This window comes from Aspergillus affinis, assembly GCF_023601865.1.
Source record: "Aspergillus affinis strain CMG 70 chromosome Unknown NODE_83_length_165530_cov_89_932809, whole genome shotgun sequence".
Classification (NCBI taxonomy): domain Eukaryota; kingdom Fungi; phylum Ascomycota; class Eurotiomycetes; order Eurotiales; family Aspergillaceae; genus Aspergillus; species Aspergillus affinis.
In genome coordinates this window covers 65,223-87,145 of record NW_026515864.1, presented here as the reverse complement: position 1 = coordinate 87,145, position 21,923 = coordinate 65,223, and the positions used below count along the sequence as shown (strand labels likewise).

General features: G+C 49.4%; 4 protein-coding genes across 4 annotated transcripts; 1 reads left to right on the top strand and 3 right to left on the bottom strand.

Moving 5' to 3' along the window:
* Nucleotides 1–10,563: 10,563 nt before the first annotated feature.
* Nucleotides 10,564–11,564, bottom strand: KD926_010629 (putative WSC domain protein; the record flags this gene model as incomplete). Its single annotated transcript, XM_053103012.1, has 3 exons — nucleotides 10,564–10,590; nucleotides 10,646–11,166; nucleotides 11,252–11,564. The coding sequence occupies 3 exons, from the start codon at nucleotides 11,562–11,564 to the stop codon at nucleotides 10,564–10,566; spliced, it is 861 nt and encodes a 286-aa protein (XP_052953565.1).
* A 5,084-nt stretch (nucleotides 11,565–16,648) lies between these two features.
* Nucleotides 16,649–17,268, bottom strand: KD926_010628 (CDP-diacylglycerol-serine O-phosphatidyltransferase; the record flags this gene model as incomplete). The annotated part of the gene is made up of 2 exons (XM_053103011.1): nucleotides 16,649–17,017; nucleotides 17,089–17,268. The coding sequence occupies 2 exons, from the start codon at nucleotides 17,266–17,268 to the stop codon at nucleotides 16,649–16,651; spliced, it is 549 nt and encodes a 182-aa protein (XP_052953564.1).
* Nucleotides 17,269–18,192: 924 nt separating this feature from the next.
* KD926_010627 (H/ACA ribonucleoprotein complex subunit GAR1/NAF1) lies at nucleotides 18,193–19,158 on the bottom strand (the record flags this gene model as incomplete). Its single annotated transcript, XM_053103009.1, has 6 exons — nucleotides 18,193–18,410; nucleotides 18,478–18,506; nucleotides 18,571–18,716; nucleotides 18,791–18,891; nucleotides 18,966–19,016; nucleotides 19,089–19,158. The coding sequence occupies 6 exons, from the start codon at nucleotides 19,156–19,158 to the stop codon at nucleotides 18,193–18,195; spliced, it is 615 nt and encodes a 204-aa protein (XP_052953563.1).
* Nucleotides 19,159–19,436: 278 nt separating this feature from the next.
* On the top strand, nucleotides 19,437–21,881 carry KD926_010626 (threonine--tRNA ligase THS1; the record flags this gene model as incomplete). Its single annotated transcript, XM_053103008.1, has 5 exons — nucleotides 19,437–19,491; nucleotides 19,569–20,004; nucleotides 20,087–20,351; nucleotides 20,408–20,983; nucleotides 21,048–21,881. 5 exons carry the CDS (start codon nucleotides 19,437–19,439, stop codon nucleotides 21,879–21,881), a joined length of 2,166 nt encoding a protein of 721 aa, XP_052953562.1.
* Between the last annotated feature and the right edge of the window lie 42 nt (nucleotides 21,882–21,923).

The window sequence follows — 21,923 nt, the reverse complement described above, 5'->3', positions numbered from 1 at the left end:
TAGTCTACCAGGGTGCCAGGTATCAGTCATGTCTGACCATGCAGGGAAGGGCACGTTGAAACGAACAACCTGAAACATAGCGAAGAAGTTTGTGAAGGTGATCGTCGTCAAAGCGCTGCGCCCGGTGGCTAGGTCGATTATGGTGTAGACCTTGGAAGGGAAGATTGAAGTGCGGGAAGGGGAGAAAAAACAAAAGAAAAAGGGAAGTGCGGAAATTCTACATTTCCCCGATGCGGTTTAGCTTGTGGGGTGTGGGAAATCTGCCTTATTGTGAGGCCTGAGGCCAACATGCTTATCTAATACTCTTCCTCTTGCTCCCCGGCTGCTGTTGCCTTTGGATAGATCCTGGCATCTTCGTCGTGGACTTCAACTTTCAGGTTTTTCCTCTCTCCTCCTTCTCCAACCCCGACCCCGTCTCCGATCCGAACCTATTGAGCTTCTAGGTAATGATTGACCGTACGGACAACGGAGAACGGATGCTGTACGGCGTACTCCGTCTTCTAGTGGTGAATCGCCTTTTGGAGAGGGGTTCGGAAATGATGCGACAGGTGCAACTGCGCCTACTCCGTCCGCACTATGGACGGAGTCCAGGTTGAAATGATACAATAATGCCAACATCTGGAGCCGATCACGGGTAACACCGTAACAGTCCGTCAGTTAAGGCCTAGACGGTTGGCTGGAGAATGGAGATGCCGATCCAGGTGGTCTGTTTTCAAAGCAATTTCCTAGTTCGTTCAGGTTGGTCCCCTCTTGCCTTTTTTTATTATTTTTTATTATTTTTTATTTCGTACACAATGGAGATTCATCTCTCTTCGATCGACAACGCTAAGTGACTAAAGTGCCAGCCACTAACTTGATTGTGGATAGCGGATAGATAACTCCATGTCGATCACGAAAATAATAGACACAATAATCCACCGGGTTTCACCTGATAGGGGGGCCCTAGTCGAGCTTCCGTCAATGAGAATAATCCTCTCATAAATCAATTCGATTCCAAACGATACGGTAGAGATTGGAGAGAAAGTGGTCAATCGAGGAGCGTCGGTGGAACCGATGATTACCCACGACCCAGCCGGGGACAGGCGGCCCGGATTGGCCCGCTGGATAAGCAGTGTCCATCGTCAGATAACTCCGTCGCCAACTACGCTTCTTAGTCCCCTTAGCTCCTCAAGTCTGGCCAACAACAGCCAGTCGTTTGATTGCCGTACTCCGGAGTCGCCTACGGACGGTTCCTCCCTGACCTGGTCCAAGGTGCGGACTACGGAGACGGGGACGGGAACGGACAATTCAATTTGATCGCAACTTGAGCCTTCTTTGAAGCCGCTCTCGCTCTCACTCGGACTTACCCTCCCCTTTCCCCTGGGGCCCCCCTATTCCTAACTGAGATCTTTACCCACTTAACTACGCCTCAGTTGATCAATTATCCCCTGTCCACCAGTACCTTATCGAGGAAAGTGACACAGTCCACCTGAGAGCCAATCACTCGCTGTCGTAATTCAACTCGGTCAGGTTCCATTGGTTTACACGAGTCAGCTCGAGGAGGCTCTTACTGAAAGCGGACAATTAGGGGACAGATTGGATGAGTCCTGACCACTGCCTACTCTCTGAAGATTTGCCTGAAGATTTTGTCTGAAGATATGGTTCAGAAGGATCCTTGAAGACTCGCCTGAAGAATCCATCTGAGTTGTGCAGAGTACTCCATACCCTCCTCGGTTCTACATTATCAACTTGTTGAGCAGAAGGGAGTTGAACAACTATTTGCTCCTTTTTTTGGTTCAATCGACCATCGTCATTATTTGGGTGCCTCTGTGGGCGGGCCGGGATCGACATAATACCCGTTCGCACATCAGGCATCTCCCGTGAAAACCTACTTTCCTTTTCGGGCCTGTCAGTTTTTCGTTTGCCGCTGGAGCCTGACAGCCCAGGCTCCAACGTGTGGCCGAAGCGTCCCGGGAGATGACCCCCCGAATGTAACTCATTATTACCAAGATGTTGTATCCGTCTATTTTGGAGGATAGACAAGGTAATCGACCACCGTCACCAACAAGTATTATTGTGCGGCCTTGATACGGCCATCGAGCGGATAAATTCGCTTGGCACGGATGCAAGTTCTGACAACCACGCAGGATAAACACGTTGTCGGCTAGTCGCCTAGATACTAGGGCAAGGATGACAAAAAAAATGATCAGTCAACTTTCACACGGGTCAACTATCCTACTAATTGGCTGTGGAGTCTTTTTCCATAACGCTTCCAGACACCCACAAGCCAATGACGCCGGTGGTAACTGTTGGAAAACTACTCTTTCGGGAGAGGCGCTTATGCCATCCTCAGGTCTCAAATACTAACCAGTCACTAATGCAGTAAGCTACAGAAATACGCCGCATACGGATAAGATCAATGTACATCAATCAGACTAGTCGGGTTTTTTGTCCAGTCCGTGACCTGGTATCTGGCAATTTACAGGGGTGCCATGCGTTGGGGGCAGGGGTGAGAAAACGTGGCCTGATGGTCTGACGGGAACGCTCACACCAACACGGTCGGGAATTTAGTGAACGAGGAGCAAGGGGGTGCTCAGTGAGCGGCACCTCCTTTTTTTTTCCAGTGTGGGCATGCGTATGCACGGAGTCCGGAGTCCGGATCATCGACAATCAATATCAATAGTTTATACTTGACTCACGTTGACAAGTTGACATTTGACAGGCATCCCACCCCCCACTTGTTGAACAGTGCGCTAATAGGGCCAAAATGACAACCTATTGTTTTTGTCTCGGCTCGCCACCCCCGCTATCATCAGTATCGTCGGTTCTTCACGCAAGTATATGCGATGGATGGGACGAAGTATATACAAGTTGATCCTATATGATCACCCGCACCAGGAGCTAGTGGAAAGAAGAAGGGAACCTGCCCACCAGCACATTCGCTCGCCCCCTATCTTAGACACAATAGGCAATTCGAAAGCGGACAACAATTGGCAGAAGGATTCCGACCCCTGTCTAGAGCGTCCAAACCATGCATGATCCGCCTTAGGATCAACCCAGCTGGGCGACTCAGAGGCCAAAAACGATCAACTAGCTGCTGATGAATGGATTCGTCGGGCGTTCTTAGACAGGACGCAATGCCTGCTCTCCCCACCTCGTCGACTCACAATCACGCCCATACCATGCCACGCCACAATGATCATGGGGCCAGGGGGTGGTTGATGAAACACCCCGACCACACGTGTGCAAGAGCCTCGCCAGGTTTCTATGGAGTGGAGAGATGGGGGAAGAAAGGAGGTTGGGGCGATCATGCAGCGTTTCGCCGTGACAGGGTTCCGGCGGATAACATCGGGGCATTGACGAAAGTTCTTCCTTCTAGTCTCCGGGATCGAGGTGGGAAACAGGCCATACAGAACAGGCACCCTACGCCCTGAGCATGTTCTTTGGGTCAAGATATCACTAAGGAATCCTCCCTGAGGATCCTCCAAAAAATATCGTCACGACGATATCGGCATGACTCGCATCGAGAATGGATGGAGTTCAATCAGTAGTGTCAGAGTTCCATAATCGATCGCATCCCACGGCACGTTCCCATTCCAAATCCAACGAGCAAAACCGACGAATCCAACGGTAACGACTTGAACCGTGGAAGGAAATTATCATCCGCGTATCTCCTGAAGCATTAATTTTTCCGCCTTTGGCCTCTCCTATCCCCCTCTCCCTTTTTTCTCCATTTCAAAGAGGGGGCGGTCATATGCAGTATGCAGCAGCATCACGACTAACCATTGATGACAGATTAAAAAATAGATTGTGACTGCATCGAAAGACGACGGTCCTAAGCGATTGTGACAGCAACGAGCCGACGACCTCCATCCGATCCATCAACCGCACCGTAGTCATGCCTGACTAAGGGACTAAAACCCACCGGCGACAAGCGAACATGCAAATCATGGGCTTCCCCGTCCGTAGTGCTGAAGTCGGTGGAGGGACGGTGGGACACCGAACGGACCACGGACCGGACTGCCTGGCGGACTCCAACTCCAAGTCAGTCTCCATTCCGTAGCCTCAGGCCCATCACTTTTTCCCCATTACGGCAGCCGTTCGCTTTCCAAATCGGGCATGACGTTGGACCAATCAGCGTCGCGCCTGCTCGGTCGACGCTAGCCCGAGCGACTTCCCGATCGGGCTAGTCCGGGTACGTGCGGCTAACGGGATTCGTCCGTCACTGCGCCCGCCGGCTGTGTTCGGTCGTGCTTGATTGGACGGTTCGCTTGACTCCCTCTCAGAGCCTCAGAGCCGCATGATTCCATTCTCAATTCTCCCTCCCGTTCTACCCGACACCGGACCTGCCTGCCCTGACCGCCTGACCGCCTGACTGCGCTGAGCCTCCTCTGTTGTCTGGTCCGTGTCTGCTTCTGGTCCGTGTTTTGTGTTTGTGCCTGGCCTGCCGAACGGACTCAGGAATTAAGGTCCAGGGGCCGAGAAAAGGAGTCAGGGAGAGGGGGATTGAATTCAGGTCTTGGGCGGATGGCTATTGATCCCGATTCCTTTCGGAGAAAGTTTGTTCTTCCCTTTGGGTGGCATTGGTTCTGAGGAATATGGGGCTTTGTTATAGTTGTATATATTTTTACCCGTAGGTGTACATATAGTACATAGACACAGTGGTAGATATATAATGTCTTCAACCAACGATGTTTATTTTCATACTGGAAAGTATATCATGATAATAGGGACATATTAGTTGAGCAATGAGTGATAATCAAGATAATACACAATGTAAATATCCATTTATGTGGTGAAGGGTGATAATGATACTAGGTAGACACCATATAGAGCGATGCACCCAAATGATATGTCAAAATCCTGCTACAATAAACCCCAGTCCCATTCACCTAACATCTTAATCTACGGCCAAATGCTGCGACGGAGAATATAACTATAACACCAGTCCATATATTCATCCATCCACATCCGCACCATACTCCCCCATATAGGTAGCTTGTAGACACATGTACATACCCGAATACGAGCCCCATCCCACCAAAAACAAGACAAAAAAAAAAAAAAAAAAAAAAAAAAGAAAATAAAGATAAAGTAGGTAAGTAAGCACAAGGCTGAAGGCGGAGGAAAAACAAATAAATTCAAACAGGAACAGAATCAGAAACGGGAATGATAATGATAATGTGGTTGTGCCTGTCATGCGGGTGTTAGTTATTCTTGTTCCTGACGCTGACGCTGACGCTGACACTGGATCTATTGCCTAGATAGGTATTGCTTGCGTGCATACATCCATGCATGTATATATGTATGTGTAGTATTAATATGTACTCGTATACTGTCTGTGCACTTTGGAGGTAAGGTGGGTGGGTGTGGTTATGGATGGATGGATGGATGTATACTTAGATATAGATGAGATATACGAGCCCACATCCTCACACCTACCAATCAGTCAACCCTTCACTCTGTAAACCCAATATACCTGCCATACCCCTCTAGAGCACGGAGCGCGAGTAACATGGAAATTATTTCGACTATATCGCGAACTGAACTCGTACCTACCGACCGCATCCCATCTCATCTCAGCTCATCTCAACTCAACCCAGGCTCGTCGAATAGGACTAGATCCGGTTAGTTAGGATAGGATAGTATATACATACATATGTACTGTACTTCTAAAAGGGAGAATGCGGAGGGGTAAAGAGCCGGAAGCCAGTCGAATTCTAGTCCTCGTCTGCATCTGCATGCATTCAACCAGACATCGGGCGGGAAACTGGCTAATGGTTGCTTATGGTAGCAGTGGTAGTTGATCGTGATCATAGTGATTATTTGTATACTGTACAGTACTTACTTCCCCTTCCAATACTATACTGTCTTTCATGTTGGCATGGTATGGCACGGTATGATATGACATGGGTTTGGTTGGTGGAGATAACATCGACATGGGATCCTTGTCGATGAGCTGGCTTGGATGATTTCTGCGTGCGTGCGGGGTGGGCTTTATGTTTGTTTGTTTGTTTGTTGGATGTTGGATATTGGAGGAGGGAGGAGAGAATGGGGCTCTGATGTTTGGCGCCGTTGGTGATGGGGTGTCTTTCTTTCTTTCTGGCGGGTAAGGGGGGGCGGTTGAGAGGGGTAAGGTAGGTAGCTGAGGAGGACATACCTAACTTGTGGGAGAATTATGAGGCGCTGACAGGTTAGATGAATTAGAAGATACTAATTGTATAGGTGATAACTGTTCAGGGTGATGACTGCACTGCGCCATTCCTGAGATCGAGGAGACAGAGGGGCGAGAAAATAGTCGGGTTTAGGTGGTTCAATTCTGAAGGTCACCGCGAAGGAATCCACTGCACGTACTTGAATAATCCTTCGTTTGGAAGCGTTGACCCTGGTAGATTATTTGTCATAACCCCTGTCTAAAGTCTTTTGACATGAAGCTAGCTAATCAACATAGATGATCTATGAGGGAAACACCTGGTAAGATAGTTATTATTTGGAAAGGATGCACAGTCACAAAGTAACCATGCAGAATCCAGTCTATGTCGTACTAACTGAAGAAAGTCAACAGTAAATGCATCTTCTTGAGTCCATAACAAGCTCCACATGCGATATGAGACACCAGCATAGACAGACAACAAAAGTCCGAATAGGTTTATATTGAAAACAGATAGGGTTTATTCTTAACGTACATCGCCTATCAATCGATGGCGCACACAATCGGAATACGCCCCAGCCCGGGCTCTGGGGCTTTCAGTAAAGCGAAAACACTCGGGCGGCATTGCGGCAACTACACAGGTCGTTGAGAGGACTGAAGTAGGCAAGGGGGACTGATTTCGTCTCTCCTAGATTCATACAGGTCAGGAGCAGGACCCTGCTAGCGACGTGTAGAAGGAGGGAACAGAATATTGAGATGTAACAGAGCGGAAGGAGTGACACCTTTTATAGACATAAGTAGCAGTAGATACCAGACGTGTGGAAGCTGTTTAGGTTGTGTTATGTTTGCATTTTGATTCATGTCTACTACTTTGGATCTGCTGCTTGGGATGTTAATCTATTTTGTTCGTTGAAACGCCTGCATAACTCATGGTTGCATAGATAGGCTCCATGAGATTATTAGAATATTGACTGGTTGGTTGATTGGATGAGGGTCTTTCATCAGGACGTTTAAGTCATGACAGCAAGTTTACCACCAATATGGCCTTGTTGATTCATCCAAACATTTCACTCGTCTGGTTTTGATATGGTGCGCTCAATTGCAGAAACAGAACTCTCTATCAATCAAGACTGAACATTTATCCGAGAACGAAGCAAAGACACCGAAAGTCAAACTTTAAACTTCATCCCGAGAAAGGAGTATGGTTGAAAAAGGACGACCAGTTTCGCTCCCAGCATCCGCCGGAAACAAAGCTTCTGCGGGTTCTACCGTCACAAATTTGCTGTTAGAGATGGGGTTTGATATGGTGGCAAGCTCTGTAGATGTTTCCTGTTGAGCGTATGAGCATGGGATAAGGAGAGACACTGCCGAAGATGGAACGGAGGAGATACTGATGCCGATACCAAGAACCTCACATCCGAAGCACGCGGCCTCCTGACAAGTACGCCCAAATCGTCCATCACTGCCCGGAGCAGTTTCGGACCACAGGCCACGCCTCAAAGCGAAAGAGCTACCGCCGAACCCAATGAGGCTGGAAACAGACGCCAGGAAGGCTCGACAAATCTCCAATTCACACTCACCCTGGGTCGCCGGCTGGAAGCGAGCAATCCACTCTGGCAGCAGAAGGCTCTCAAGAAAGTGTTTTTCGAGACAAAAGCCGGGGTGTTTCTTCTGGCAGCTAAATAGTCATGGTTTTCCTTGTGTAAAGCTTGGATGCGATAAACGCTGCAACTTGTGGGATGGAGTAACTAAGCTTACCGGATCGTCTGACCCGCCTCATGGCATGATATTGGAGCTCTTGTCGTTCTTTCGTGCCGGCGAATGATGAAAGTATGGTTTAGAGAATGGTTTGATCGTCATGTTGACATTTTCCCTCTCGTTACAGTAGGAAATAAATGGTTCAGAGAAGACTTCGCATGATTAAGAAGACGACCTTCCTGAAAGAGCAAGGCCGATCTTTGATCTTTCATGTTTAGTTGGAGGCTGAACTCATGGTATATCCTAATTGCATGTTATCTGTGAAGATAGGTAGATGTGAATGCGCGCGAAAAGACGTAGACAGACAGAGAGACAGTATAATCCAAAGCATACAGCATCAGCATAGCACTCACCTCACCGACCTTACCACACCGATAACCCTTCCCAATTACATACAGCCCAGCGGTTGCATCTCAAATCCTAGACAAGTTTAACATGGACATATATGATTTTCAATTCGTGCCCGTGTCGATTTGAAACGACGGAAGAAGATACGCATCAGATTCTAGATATGCTCACTGCACTTATTATCTTTGTCTTCGAAGATTGTAGACAAATGACAAAAGTGGACACTGCCATGCTCGATCTGCCTTGCGGATGTTGTCTCCCATAACATCTGTGGTTGCTTCGCGTTCAAGATGTAAAATGTGTCCTGCGTGGATGAGACTTCGAGGTCCGGTATCTGTATGGAGAAAGTCATCAATGTCCTGGAAAGCTGTGGGTTGATTTTCTTTGGTCAATAGATCCAATCAAATCGAGGATGATGAGTAAGTTGTATGCTTCAGTTTATCGGATTGCAAGCAATAATAAGGAGAATGAGATGATATAAGGACTAGATTAAAACAAAACGATTTCAGGAAGATGTGAGTGGCTTCCCAAAAAACGTCTATCCATCGTGATTTTCCGATTCGACTAAATCCGACGAAAGTATCATCGAGACATGGCTATGACCTAGTCACAGTCGATTCGATCGACTAAGTCGAATAATAGATAGAGCTGTTCTGTAAAGATGGTTAGAAATTAGTCGTGTGTATAACCATATCCTCAAATAGTCAGGCCTCCATAAGTTGACGGAATAATGATTGATTGATAACCACTAGTCGATCAATCAGTAACAATCTAGAACCAGCACGAGGGCGCCCTATCTGCATATCAACAAGATTCAAATCAATAAAGAAGAGGAACAAAGCAACACCCGTACACAGGGAAACTGTCTCAGCTAGAACAAGAAATTGAGACATGCAGTTTGAGTCACGGTTTTGACGCAGAACTTAGAGTCCAAGTTTCAGGGGTTCAAACAGGACCTGGATGCGACAGAGTGTAGGTATGAGGCACATGGAAGTGAGTTTGGGAACGAGATCTCATAACTTGGTAATGCAATCTCATATGCATGTATCTCCCTACCGACCGTAGATGAAAAAGTCAATTATGACTACCGAAGGAGATGGAATAGACAATCCAGATCAATCAGTCACTGATTGTTGTATCGGGGATATTCTATGAGGCATGGAAATCATTCGCTGTATTGGACGTGCACCTTTGATCTTTAGTTTCTTGAGATAAGAGACCGATGAGTTGGCAATGATGAAAGGGTGTGTTTATCAACCCATTCCATGCTCAAATGATGGCATAGCAGAATCTGGGCTGCGGATGCAGAAAGTAGATGGAGAAGAAAGTATCAAGTTGCAGGGTCGAGTTAGTTTATCGCTGGGCATTGGTCGCGTGATCTCGAACCGGGGCTGCATGTTGATAAACCTGTGCATATGATATGGTACTGGCAACATCATCATTAGATATACCCAATAGCTAACCTAGTAGCAGCCATCACCCCCACACAAAAGATAGTTCAGTGGTATCCATTCATTCACATTAACTACAGACCTATCCACCATCCTACTTACAATTCCCCAAAGCGAACCAACACATTAGGGAGATGGTGATGGAGCCAATCTCAGCAAACAAAAGCATCAGAGAAAAGGAAAAGAAACCGCGGGGAAATATTCCCCGGCTGAAACGCACAAAAGGTATGATAATAGAAAGGAAAAAGGTAAAGAAAAGAAAATACCACATGTCCCACGAGACGGAATCTCAAAAAGAATACTCAACCCTCAAACGCCTTTTGAAGATACAAAGATCCCTGACTGACATACCTCAGGTCCAAACCCAGTAACGTAAAGCGCTTGACCTTCCCAAAGATACCCTCGGTGGCAAGTAGAATACAAATGTCATTAGAAGAATGCCACGTCATGGTCATTCCAGCGTCGGAGCACGGAAGCATCCATTTTCGATTAAGAGCTCGAGTTTCGAAGGAAGTGTCGACGACCTCCGAGTCGGGTCATAATTCACTTCGCTGTCTCAATCGTAGATAGATCGGGGTGAATTGAATGCGTGGCAATTTCAGGGTCAAATGGCGTTTCACAGTTGAATGATTCAATTTGATAGCAAGACGTCGTTGGTTGTCCGCTGGGTGTTTCCTGGATATTGCAAGGTCGCTAAAAAGAAAAACAGGAACACATAGAGATATCAAATGTGAAATGAGATCGGAAATAAAGGTGTAACTTGCGGTACACAGAAATGGTAATAAGAATGAAGAAAAGAAAACATCAGGTGTTGTATATAGGTGTCGGATCGTACGGCCCAAGCCTTATGATTCGTTCGCGTGCATGTCGCCTTGCCTAGTGGCCGCGATCAGGGTTGGTCACCTAGGTGAAGTTAGCATACTCAGGAACAATCTTGATGTAAGTGAGAGTAATTTACCTGCAAGATCCTACGCGAAAAGTCCTGATCATCATCAATGCTACCATTGCTTTGTCGCCTCTGGGCCATGAAGTCACCGTCAAATCGGGAGTCGGACATGGAGCTCTGAGACATAGGCTTGCCACCGTGGTTGTCAACACCAACGCTGCGACGGTATTGGTTCTCGGCTGCCTTGCGGTTTCGGAAACGCCAGAGGAAGAATATGGCGCCAACCAGAGCACAAAACCCAACAACTCCGACCACAACGCCAGCGGCAATGGCGGCAGTATTCGGGCCCGAGTCCTTCTTCTCTTCCTTGCTTGTCTCTCCAGCGGCCTCGGCACCCGTTTGACTTGCCGACGTAACGAAAACCGTATGGCCACCAGCCTTTGTGCTCATATGACCTTGTTGGGTAGTAGTTGACGATTCGCTGTCGGTACTCGAAGACGAGGTCGAGGACGAAGACGACGACGAGGAACCTTCTTTGTCGACACTTTGCTTGAGACCTGTGAGGTAGACGGAGTACGCATCCTTACCACCACCTGTGCATAGCGTGTTAGTCATTAACATTCACCGAGGTTGAGGTTTCGAGCCGCAGCGCAACAAAACACAAGGACAGGAACATACACTTCACATCGGGCCAGCCAGCACAGTCCTTGTCACAGTTGCTATCAGATGTCTTATCCGAGTCCGATGGCAATTTGTTTCCGCAGAGACAGTGCGTTCCTCCAGTCAGGGCGAAAACCGAGTAGTTGTCATCCAAACAGAGTTTCTGGCAGTATCCGTCACTCTGGTATGTATAGGCACCCTGATCCTCGAGGGACCCAGCACTGCTGTAGCAACCCTGGGACACTTCGTCGGCGGCATTCGCAGCGGGCAAGCTGACGGCGAGCAAGAGGGCCCACAGGGCAGCCGCCGACCGCATCGTGAATGATTTCATGTTGTGATAAGTCGTAGATGGCGAGAAACGATTGTTAAATTTCAAGTGACTGGACACCGGGCTCCAGACACACAAGTCGTGTTGGGGTGGTGGTGATCGAGTGAAAGGAAAACAAGGGACGACCCGCGTAGCCCTTCAGAAATCCCGTGATGAATTCCCAATCCTTATTGTTGTTTACTTGGCCCCCGAAGGAATTTAGTCGACTCGGTCGCAATAGTGCGGATTCGAGTCGAGTCGAAAAAGGTCGCCTTTGACGCAACAGCCTTAATGGGACGCCGGGTAGGACAAAGGGCGGCGGGTAAGGGGGAGGAGAGTGGGTGTTCAAAGACGAAGCTTGTCGACGGCGAAGAGGGTCGATGAACACGACAGGATTAGGTACAGGATAGTACACGGTAGTGATAGGTAGGGGAAAGGAATGTTGGATTGTTTCTTGGAGAGCGACGGTCCCTGGCGGGGAAAGACTCTGAGGGCCGGCCGTTTCAAACCCCCCTTTCTGCCGGGAGGGAGTTTAATGAGCGTCCTGAACGGGCAACGAGGACGCGAGCCACTGAAACGGGCGGAAAAAATGGAGGACTCTGATTTCTGATTACTTTTTTATTGAATTATCGGTGAATTCTGGCCAAAAGAGAACAGGAATTCAAACCCCCACTCGAAAGGGAACAGTAGAGAGAGAGAAGAGGAAAAGAGTCGATCGAAAATAAACGAGGGATTAAAAAACAAAAAGAGAGCGTCTTTTTTTGGTCGGCGTGTGGAAAAAGGGAAAATCAAGGAGCGGAAGGGGAAAGAAGGAGGGAATGAGAGACTGAGGAGCGATTGACTGATGGACCGACGTGACGGACTGCAGAAGGGGAGGAGACGAGAGAGCGAGACGGGGGGAGAATGGCAGGGATGCGTTTAAGCGACGGGTGTAAGGGTCCCGTCAGTACCTTACGGAGTAGTACTGTACCTGCCTAGGTAACGTCGAGTCCTGCTGGGCTGAATGCTGGTTTAGGGAAGAGCAAACACCTACTCCGTACAATGTATGGTAATACTTTTCCTCTTATTTATTAAGGTACGACTGTTTACATGATGATTATCATCGGCCACGCCCAACACTGAAGAGGATGCGCAATCCCCCCCCTCCCCCGTACCGTTTTTGTTTAAGGATGGTGGTTCCCAAACGGAGCGTGACCCTGGATGTGCAGGGCGGTAATTTACACATCCCGCGTACACCCTCGGCCCGTCCAATCAGACCGAGTGAAAGTAGTTACATAAGCGACTCATCCAGGGGCACGGCGAATCCGTTCCGCATTGGGACAGCCGGGCGGGCTGGGAAGGAGGCACCTTTCCCAATGGGGACGTCGGAGTGGGTGCGATGCTTTGTGGCGGCGCTGCACTCCGTTCGCTGTCTTATGAAAAGAGGGGGCGTCCTGTGTACGGTACTCTGACGGTGTACAGTAGGTATTTAGGCAGGAACTTAAGATTAGGTCAACGGTGTAAGCCACAGTTTCCCTGGTACTTAACCGGATAATCCAGATCATCCGAGAAAGGTACGGTCGCAATCCTCCGTGCAAACTGCCCTATGTAGGTACTCCGTACATAATAATGCGTACTCGAGACAGCACCAGCAGACCGGACAAAATACGGATACATAATATCATCATCGACCCACGCATGAGAAGAACAAAAAAAAAAAAAAAAAGACTCGCACAATTGTCCGACCATGTAAAACCCGTTGGACGGAGTATGCCACACCTAGCTGTTGTCCGTGGTAGCGAGGTTTCATAATGCATCCAGCGGAAAAACGTACCCAGTACTCCGTAGTAGCCGTACTGAGTACTAATTTATACCGGTCCTTACTTTAAGCGACATAAAGTACCTGCAGCGGACGAACTCAAAAGTAAAGATTATTGACAATGCAACGGCCAGCGTCATCGTGTCCGAAACGCTTTCTTTAGTATCAATTCTCTTTTTCTGCTATGGAAGATGACCGAGGGGTGGCGAGTGAGACCCGGCAGCATTTTGTCTGACAATGTGAACACACTCGGCGGTCCTTTTTGATCCTGAGCTGCAGCTGCCCGCCAATCAGGGGGGCGATCATCGGGGCAATTACGGGGCCTTTGACCCGTGTTTGCAGTTCCCCGCCGCTGCTCGAAAAATGGACATGTGGGAGGGACGGACTCAGATGTCTTATTGACAATTACTTCTGTCCATATATCTACTAACTTGACTCACAATGAACAGAATCAACGATGCTATATCTACTGAGGACGACGAAATCTAAACAATGACTTCAGTTCCCTTGAGGTATTTTCCATGGGTAAAAAGCGGACACTCCCGGGATCAGTGGACCTGAACCGGATCCTGACGCAGGTTCCTGTAAGGAATGTAAGGAATCTGCGTAATCCCATTACGCGGTTGACTCAGCGAACGGATCTCCTGAGGGAATCCGAGGCAATAATAATAATAATGTCCCATGTTCTTCCGGTCAGTTGCATCTTAGCCCTGCACCTCCGGAACAAGAACCTGGGCAACTCGCCTCGCTCATGCAGCATGAGCATGGTGCACGTAAGAGAAGGCAAAAGATCGCCTTCTTCCCGGCAACAAACCACGTCCGAATGATGCTATTCATGTGAACATTGCAGCCGGCGCTTAGGTATGGTGATATGGAGCATCTTGTTTACCCGGACATACCAGCCATCCGCATCCACATTATTCGCAACAGAGCATTCAGATCTTCCCTTCCGACTCATTCGGCATGCTTGGGAAGAGGGCGGAAAACAGAACCCTGGTAAATTATCGCCAAGACGCGCTCAAATTATTGACACATGTCCCTTGCGAAGGACGATCGTCGCATGTCACGGCGGCTGGAGAGTACAAGTCAGCCAATCAGTCAGAGAGAGTCATTGTCTTGTCCGGGCATGCGATGTGTTTCTCTCGTTGCTATTGATGCTTGACTGAGAATGCCAAATAAGCTTATCTGGGTTTTTGTTTCATATTGGAAGGCGAGTACGGGGTACTCGCGACTTTCTTGATTATGGAGATTACCTACTACAGTCCGTACAGTGTGACTGTGTATCTGTTACTGCCGGATAACATCGGCGCAAGGAGGTGATCATTCTATTACTTACCTACCTAGTCTCGCAGCAGATCTGTACACGTTGTCGCGTCGTTTCACGGCAACAGGAATGAATTATCATTTCTATACGACTTGTGCCATCGTCCAGACGGGAGTTCGCCCAGCTGCCAGGAACGAGTGACTAGCCAGCCAGTAGCCCCGATGGACGCCCGACGAACGACGGAACTCGCCAACCCGGCCATTATTAGCTCAAGGTCCGAGCAACTTGCGACTCTCAATACTAATAACTAATAACACTAGTTACGGAGTACTCAGTAATACCAATATAAATAACTCTGTACCTATGGATGGATCAATACTCTGATTACCAATTTGAATTTCCCACCATTCGAGCCCTCGTCGAGTCGTCGGGCCACGTCGGCCGGGGTCTAGAACCTGTCACGACCCACGAGAAAACATGTCAGCTCCCACGGCAATTCTGGAAAATACACGCCGGCCTTCGAGGCTAGCAAGGTAGCAAATGTTACTCTGTCTCTTCCGGCGGAGCACCCAGGCCCGTTCGTTTCCAGGAATTCCGTCGGTCTGCCAGTCTATGCAGTCTAGACTCGACTCTCGACTCGGGCTGGATTGATTGATCAACGTTCCGTCGCCTCACCAAATCCAGATTTTGTCGATTCTAATCGTGTCTGAAAATTGAGACGGCTGTACGGAGTACTCAGTATTGTGGGTGGTAGCGGCCTTGTAAGGTGCAGGAGTTTTGCCGTCTGATTCCGAAATGATATGTATTCTTTGGTAAGATCTTGATTGGGTTATCAGCACGAGTTTCTTGTGCTGGTCGTTTGTCTCACAGATCTGATATCAAATTCGATCTGTTCCATGGGGCATTGCTCTGGTTCTACGCCGTAAGATCTTTATATATTGTAGGAATCCTCCCTAGATCTAGGCGTGGCATCTCGTGTGTTCTCTCCACCCAAGTCCATGACCTAGGATTACATGCGGCTTTTTGGATCACTTGGTTGTATATCCACCTATAATCTCCATTTGTGTCTGCTGCGAAACACGAGAATTACTCTACTGCATCTCAATTTGTCTATTGGGTTTCAAGGTCATCGATATGATTTGCGCTTTCTCCACCCCATTCAAGGTCAATCATCCAGGGCCGAATGACTCCGGATTTGCAAAGAGAGGCTACGGATCTGTAGGAAACCAATTGGTTTCCACCAACTTTGGTATACACTGTACTTGATCAGATACGAACGAAACTAGGTAGGTAGGGAACGCCGGACGTGAAAATGTACAATTCGCCAGAAACATCCTCCAGTGCAAGTTATCTTTTATAAGCAGCGGGTTCAAGCAACAAGTCACTTCAGGCAGTCCTCGCGTCACAGTAGTTTACAGTGTGGATTAACTCCCTTGAAGAGTCATCTGCGGTCTAATAGGACCACCGAAAGTGTTACTTCTGCATCCAATTCGCTAGTCAAGTTCTCCCTTGGAGGAAGAGAAGAAGTCGTTCTACTACTTCCTTCCCCTCTCGGTGGAGACCACTCCTCTCCTCAGCTCTGTGTATGGCCACCCCTCACCATCTCCCCGCTCGCGGGGCAAAGAAGTCCGCTCCTTTATTTATTGAGCTGGATGAGTTTGAGGAGAGAGGCATTGCTCCGGAGATTTCGTGGCATCATACTGTAGTAAAGAAATTGTTCACTTGGAGATTGTATTGTGATTGCTTATCTATACTTTCTGTACTCGTAGCATATGACAGCGATACATATCTACGGATAGTTACTTTTGCTTGGCACGAAAAAAAAAAAACACGAATATCTGCAATCTATACGTTCTGTCCCACTAAATGCTTCATATCCCTATCGCTGTGTGTGTGTGTGTGTGTGTGTGTGTGTTTTGTAGGCTTTTCTCTCTTTATATATGCTCGTAAAACCGCTCTATCAAGAAAGAGAAAGAGAAAGAAAAAAAAAAAATACCGAATCCAGACACACGGATTCCAACCATCTGTACACAGATACAGACTCTTTCAAGGCTTAGGGATATGTATGGACTTGCTGACCATCAGGCAGCCATGCAGAACGAAGAGGAGCACCACAGGATGGAATTCGAAGATCGTGCCCTGCGCGACAAGACCCAGCGGTAGATCCTCCTGAATCCAACCCTTCGAGACCCAGTACGCCATCAAGGAAGCGATAGATAGTGTGGTGGGGATGGGCGTGCCTTCGAAGTACTTTGATTTGCCGGAATTGTCCTTGGGCAGGACAGCGACCGTCACGTTGAATCGTGCCAATCGGGTCAGGCCGCAGAGGACAAAGAAGGAAAGCAGGAGATGATCCAGAGACGTGCGGGCTCCGAGCGCGAATGCGGCCGCGGCGGGCGCCATACCGAAGGAGATCTGAAGCGGAGATGAGGGTGTTTAGTAAATGGATTTTGTGCTGAGCAAGAGGAGGTGGTGGAAGGGCCTACCAGGTCCGCCAGAGAGTCGAGTTCTTGTCCCATAAGAGAGGACTTCTTTCTCCACCGGGCAATCTTGCCGTCCATAAAATCGAAAAATAGACCGAATGGCATGAAGGCGAGAGCGGCCCAGATGGCACCGTGATCAGAGGGGTCTCCGAGGCAGTACCGCATGGACGAGAGGACTGACATCACTATTGAGGAGGTTAGTTGGGTAGTTTCGCGGGAGTGCGAAAACCAGATCGGGTGAGCTTGCCTCCGCAAAATCCTACAAATAAGAGTCAGCATATTACCGAGAAGATTTATTCAGATAGCCTTGAGTAACTACCATTGAGTTCAGTCACTAGATCGGCAAGGTGCAAAGCCCTAGAGCACGGAATTGAAGTGAGCAGATGATCCAATTAGCGCCGAGGGAAGATGGACAGCGACTGACTTGATCATGCTGAAGTGGCCGGTCTCCGAAGAAAGTAGCATCTTCTGCTTTTCTTGGCCTGCTGAGAATGAGCGCCAGGAACAGAGAGAAGGGAATCTTGGCCATCAGAGCTCACCACCGTCGCTCGCATGCGGGACACCGCTATTCGTGGAAGTGCTCGAAGACATGGCTGATGTCCGACGAGACATGCTCAATCGTAGAAAATACAAAGAAAAGGAGAGGGGAATCGATGTGGGATCTGCCGTAACGCTTAAATGTCGAGCGAAACGGGCATGGATGACGTGGGAGGAATCGACGTAGATGTTGGCAATGACTGTCGGAAGGGTGTGTTGACGGACAGGCGCACAGAGATTCTACGGCTCGGCATGTGCCGCCAGACGTCATTGCCAGGCGGTGGTTCTGCTGCGCCACACTCACTAGCCACGGGAATCTCGGAGGATGGGAAAATCCGGTCCGATCTCATTTTCCAAAATGCATACGAAATACGACAAATTCCCAACTGGCAAGTTACTCTATTCTCGTAAGACGTCCATTCAATGGCTGGATCTATTCTACAGCCTCTGCAGACAGGTAAATCTTTTCCTTTAGGATGCACAAGAATATCGAGACAAAAAAGTTCCTGCAAGAGCTCCCGTTTTCCCAAAACGCCGTAATATGACAGTACTAAGCAAGACAGAGACTGTCTAATAACGTCCGCGGAAGCCTCCACCTCCACGAGGGGCTCCTCTGCCACCACCCCTGGAGAAGCCGCCACCACCACCTCGAGAGAAACCACCGCCGCCGAAGCCACCACGGCCTCTGGGGGCACCACGTCCGCGGGGAGCGCCGCGTCCACCGCCGCGTCCACCACGCATGGGTCCACCTCGGCTAGCACCACCGGCTCTCTTGGGCTTCGCAGCACCTGAAGAACGTTGTCAGTAAGGAGCTTTGAATGTTGAGCAGGGGTATGGGCGTGTTTGTTATCCTACCTGGAGGGGGCTTGGGCTTAGGAAGGAATCTGATTTCACACGGTTAGCAGGTGTATAGGCAGTAGCAACACGGAGCATGAAAGTATAACGTACTTCTCCAAAGGAAGGAGCTTATCGCCACCAATGTAGACCTTGTCACCGGGCTTGAAAGAGGTTGCGACAATTCCCTCCTGGGGCTTGATGGTGAAGTAGACCTGGTTGATAGGACCGAGAATCTCATCGACCTTTCCGATAGGGGTCTGCGACAGAACTTTGTTAATCCCTTTTTCCAACCGCCGGATTGCATATGATCGCATCTGAAGTGTTATCATACCTTGTTCTCCAGGTAGATGGGGGCGTTGAAGTAGGGAATCTTGGGGTTGACAGATTCGCAAACCATCTCGCCTTCGGTAGCGTGCATGAACGATCCCATCTCTAGATGTATATTAGCCGGCCGTTCCATTCAAAGATCATTCTGTCCTCCTCGTTTTATTTTCGTGTATTCTTACCTAGGACCTGGGCAGGGGGACCGAACGACTGCTGCTGGAAGCCTCCGCGGCCTGTCCGATGAAATTTTCGTTAGCATGTACCCCCATTGAAACCTCGAACTTCCTGCATGGATTGCGACTCACCACGGGGGGCGAAACCGCCGCGATTAGAACCGGTGGCAAAGCCACCACGACCTCCTCCGCGAAAAGACATTATGGCTGCGATAATCGGTGATTGATCTGTATGAACGGAGCCCGGAGAAGTTTTCAAATGGTGGGAAGCTCGATGCGGTAAAGTGTCGCTAGCCGCCAGGGCAGTTTTCTGTCACATGACTCACCGCCTTCGGGGCCTCACTGATCGGATTTGCGTCCATCGATCTATTCCTATCCGAGTGCGAAGGAGTCATCGTGTCGTTGGCCCCCCCCTCCTTGCTCTCACGCCTCTGCTCCGACACCTTTTCACTTTCTCCAGAAAAGTACCGGGATACAACCATGGCTACCGAAGGCGCCGAAGTCTTGCCTGTCCGGCCCGCAGAGGCCAAAGGTGGTGAGTTTTCGTGCCTTGTCCCTCTACCCCGCCAAATTTCTCCGAAACCCCTCCTAATCAGATCAATGCGCCGATAGACTTGCTCCCCGATTTCATTGTCGAGCGAAACAACCTCTTCGAACAGCTGTGGCAGGAGCATCTCGAGGAGCTCAAGAACAAGCCGCACCCTGATATCAATGTCACCATCGACCTCGGAAACGGAGAGGTCTCGACGGTCGCTGCCAAGGCCTGGGAGAACACACCTGCTCATCTGCTCAAGAACCTGCCCAAGGAGCTGAGTGCCAATGTGGTCATCGCCAAGATCAACAAGGAGCTATGGGATCTAGGCCGCCCGTTTGAAAGCGACTGCACGGTTTCTTATCTTCCCTTCGAGCACCCCGAGGCACGGGAGGTTTTCTGGCACTCCAGTGCGCATTGCTTGGGTGAAGCCTGCGAGTGCGAATATGGATGTCTCCTTTCTCATGGACCTCCTACCCCTCAGGGCTTCTTCTATGATATGGCTATGCCTGACAGGTACGTTTAAATCAGCTTAATTGGTGGCGCGGTGAAATCGGATCATCGCTATTTGTTCCGACAAAGCTGACCTGATGAACAGCCGTGTCGTCAAGGAGAGTGACTGGAAGTCGCTGGACAACAAGGCCTCTAAGATCTTCAAGGAGAAGCAGAGCTTTGACCGATTGGAAGTCACGAAAGAGAACCTTCGCAAGATGTTCTCGTACAGCAAATACAAGCTGCACTACATTGAGAAGTTGGTCACTGGAGAGAAGAGCACCGTCTACCGTTGTGGTACCCTGGTGGATCTCTGCCGAGGTCCTCACATCCAGAACACTGGCAAGGTCAAGACCTTCAAGATCATGCAGGTACGAAAGCTGAACCCTATCTTCTGGAATGCCCACACTAATGATCCGGTTCAAAGAACTCCTCCGCATACTTCCTGGGTGACCAGGCCAACGACTCCTTGCAACGTATCCGTGGTGTTGCATTCCCCGACAAGAAGCTGATGCAGGAGCATCTGAAGTTCCTGGAGGAGGCTGAGAAGCGTAACCACGTGCGAATCGGCAAGGAGCAAGAACTGTTCTTCTTCGACGAAGTTTCTCCCGGCTGCCCCTTCCTGCTCCCCAACGGTACCAAGATTTTCAACGCTCTCCAGTCTCTTCTGCGAACGGAATACCGCAAGCGAGGCTACCAGGAGGTCCAGACCCCCAACATGTACGATGTTGGCATCTGGAAGACCTCGGGTCACTGGCAACACTACAAGGATGACATGTTCAAGCTCGACGTCGAGAAGCGAGAATGGGCCCTCAAGCCCATGAACTGTCCCGGACATTTCGTGCTTTTCGGCCACCGTGAGCGGAGTTACCGAGAGCTCCCCCTGAGACTTGCGGATTTCGGTGTTCTGCACCGAAACGAGGCTTCGGGAGCCCTGAGCGGTCTTACTCGTGTCCGGAAGTTCCAGCAGGATGACACTCACATCTTCTGTGCTGAGGATCAGGTAAGTTCGCTCCGAGTTTAGCGGACAGTGCCATATCGTTCAGACTAATTTTTCTTTTTTGTAGATTGCCCAAGAAATCGAGGGTCTCTTTGACTTCCTGAAGTCTATCTATGGCCTTTTCGGATTCACCTTCAAGCTGAAGCTTTCCACCCGCCCCGAGAAGTACCTTGGTGAGCTCGAGACCTGGAACTACGCCGAAGAACAGCTGAAGGCCTGCATGACCAAGTTCATGGGCAACGACTGGACCATCGATGAGGGTGACGGTGCTTTCTACGGCCCCAAGATCGATATCACCATCGCCGACGCTCTCAAGAGAGAGTTCCAGTGCGCCACTATCCAGCTCGATTACCAAGCCCCCATCAACTTCAAGCTTGAGTACATGACCAACGAGAAGGGCGAGAAGGTCCAAGTGGCCACCGAGGATGAGCAGAAGGAGGGCCAGAGCAAGAGCAACGAGCTTGGAGCGGGCCGTGCCCGTCCCGTGGTCATCCACCGTGCTATTATTGGTAGCTTCGAGCGATTCCTGGGTATCTTGATCGAGCACTTCGGTGGCAAGTGGCCCTTCTGGATCAGCCCTCGCCAGATTCTGATTGTGCCCGTCATGCCCGCCGTGAACGACTATGTCCAAGAGCTGCAGGAAATCCTGCGGGGTGACAAGCTGAACGTCGACATCGACATCAGTGGCAACACCATGCAGAAGAAGATCCGTACTGGACAGCTGCACCAGTACAACTTCATCTTCGTTGTCGGTGCCTCCGAGAAGGAATCCCGCACCGTCAACATCCGCAACCGTGACGACCCTGCTACCCAGAAACAGGGCGTCATGATCCCTCTTGAGGAGGCTCGTACCAAGCTCAAGGCTCTGCGCAAGGAGCGGAGACTTGTCAGCTCTCTGTAGAGTTTTTGTTACGTTTGCCAAAGATTTTGCATGAATACACCA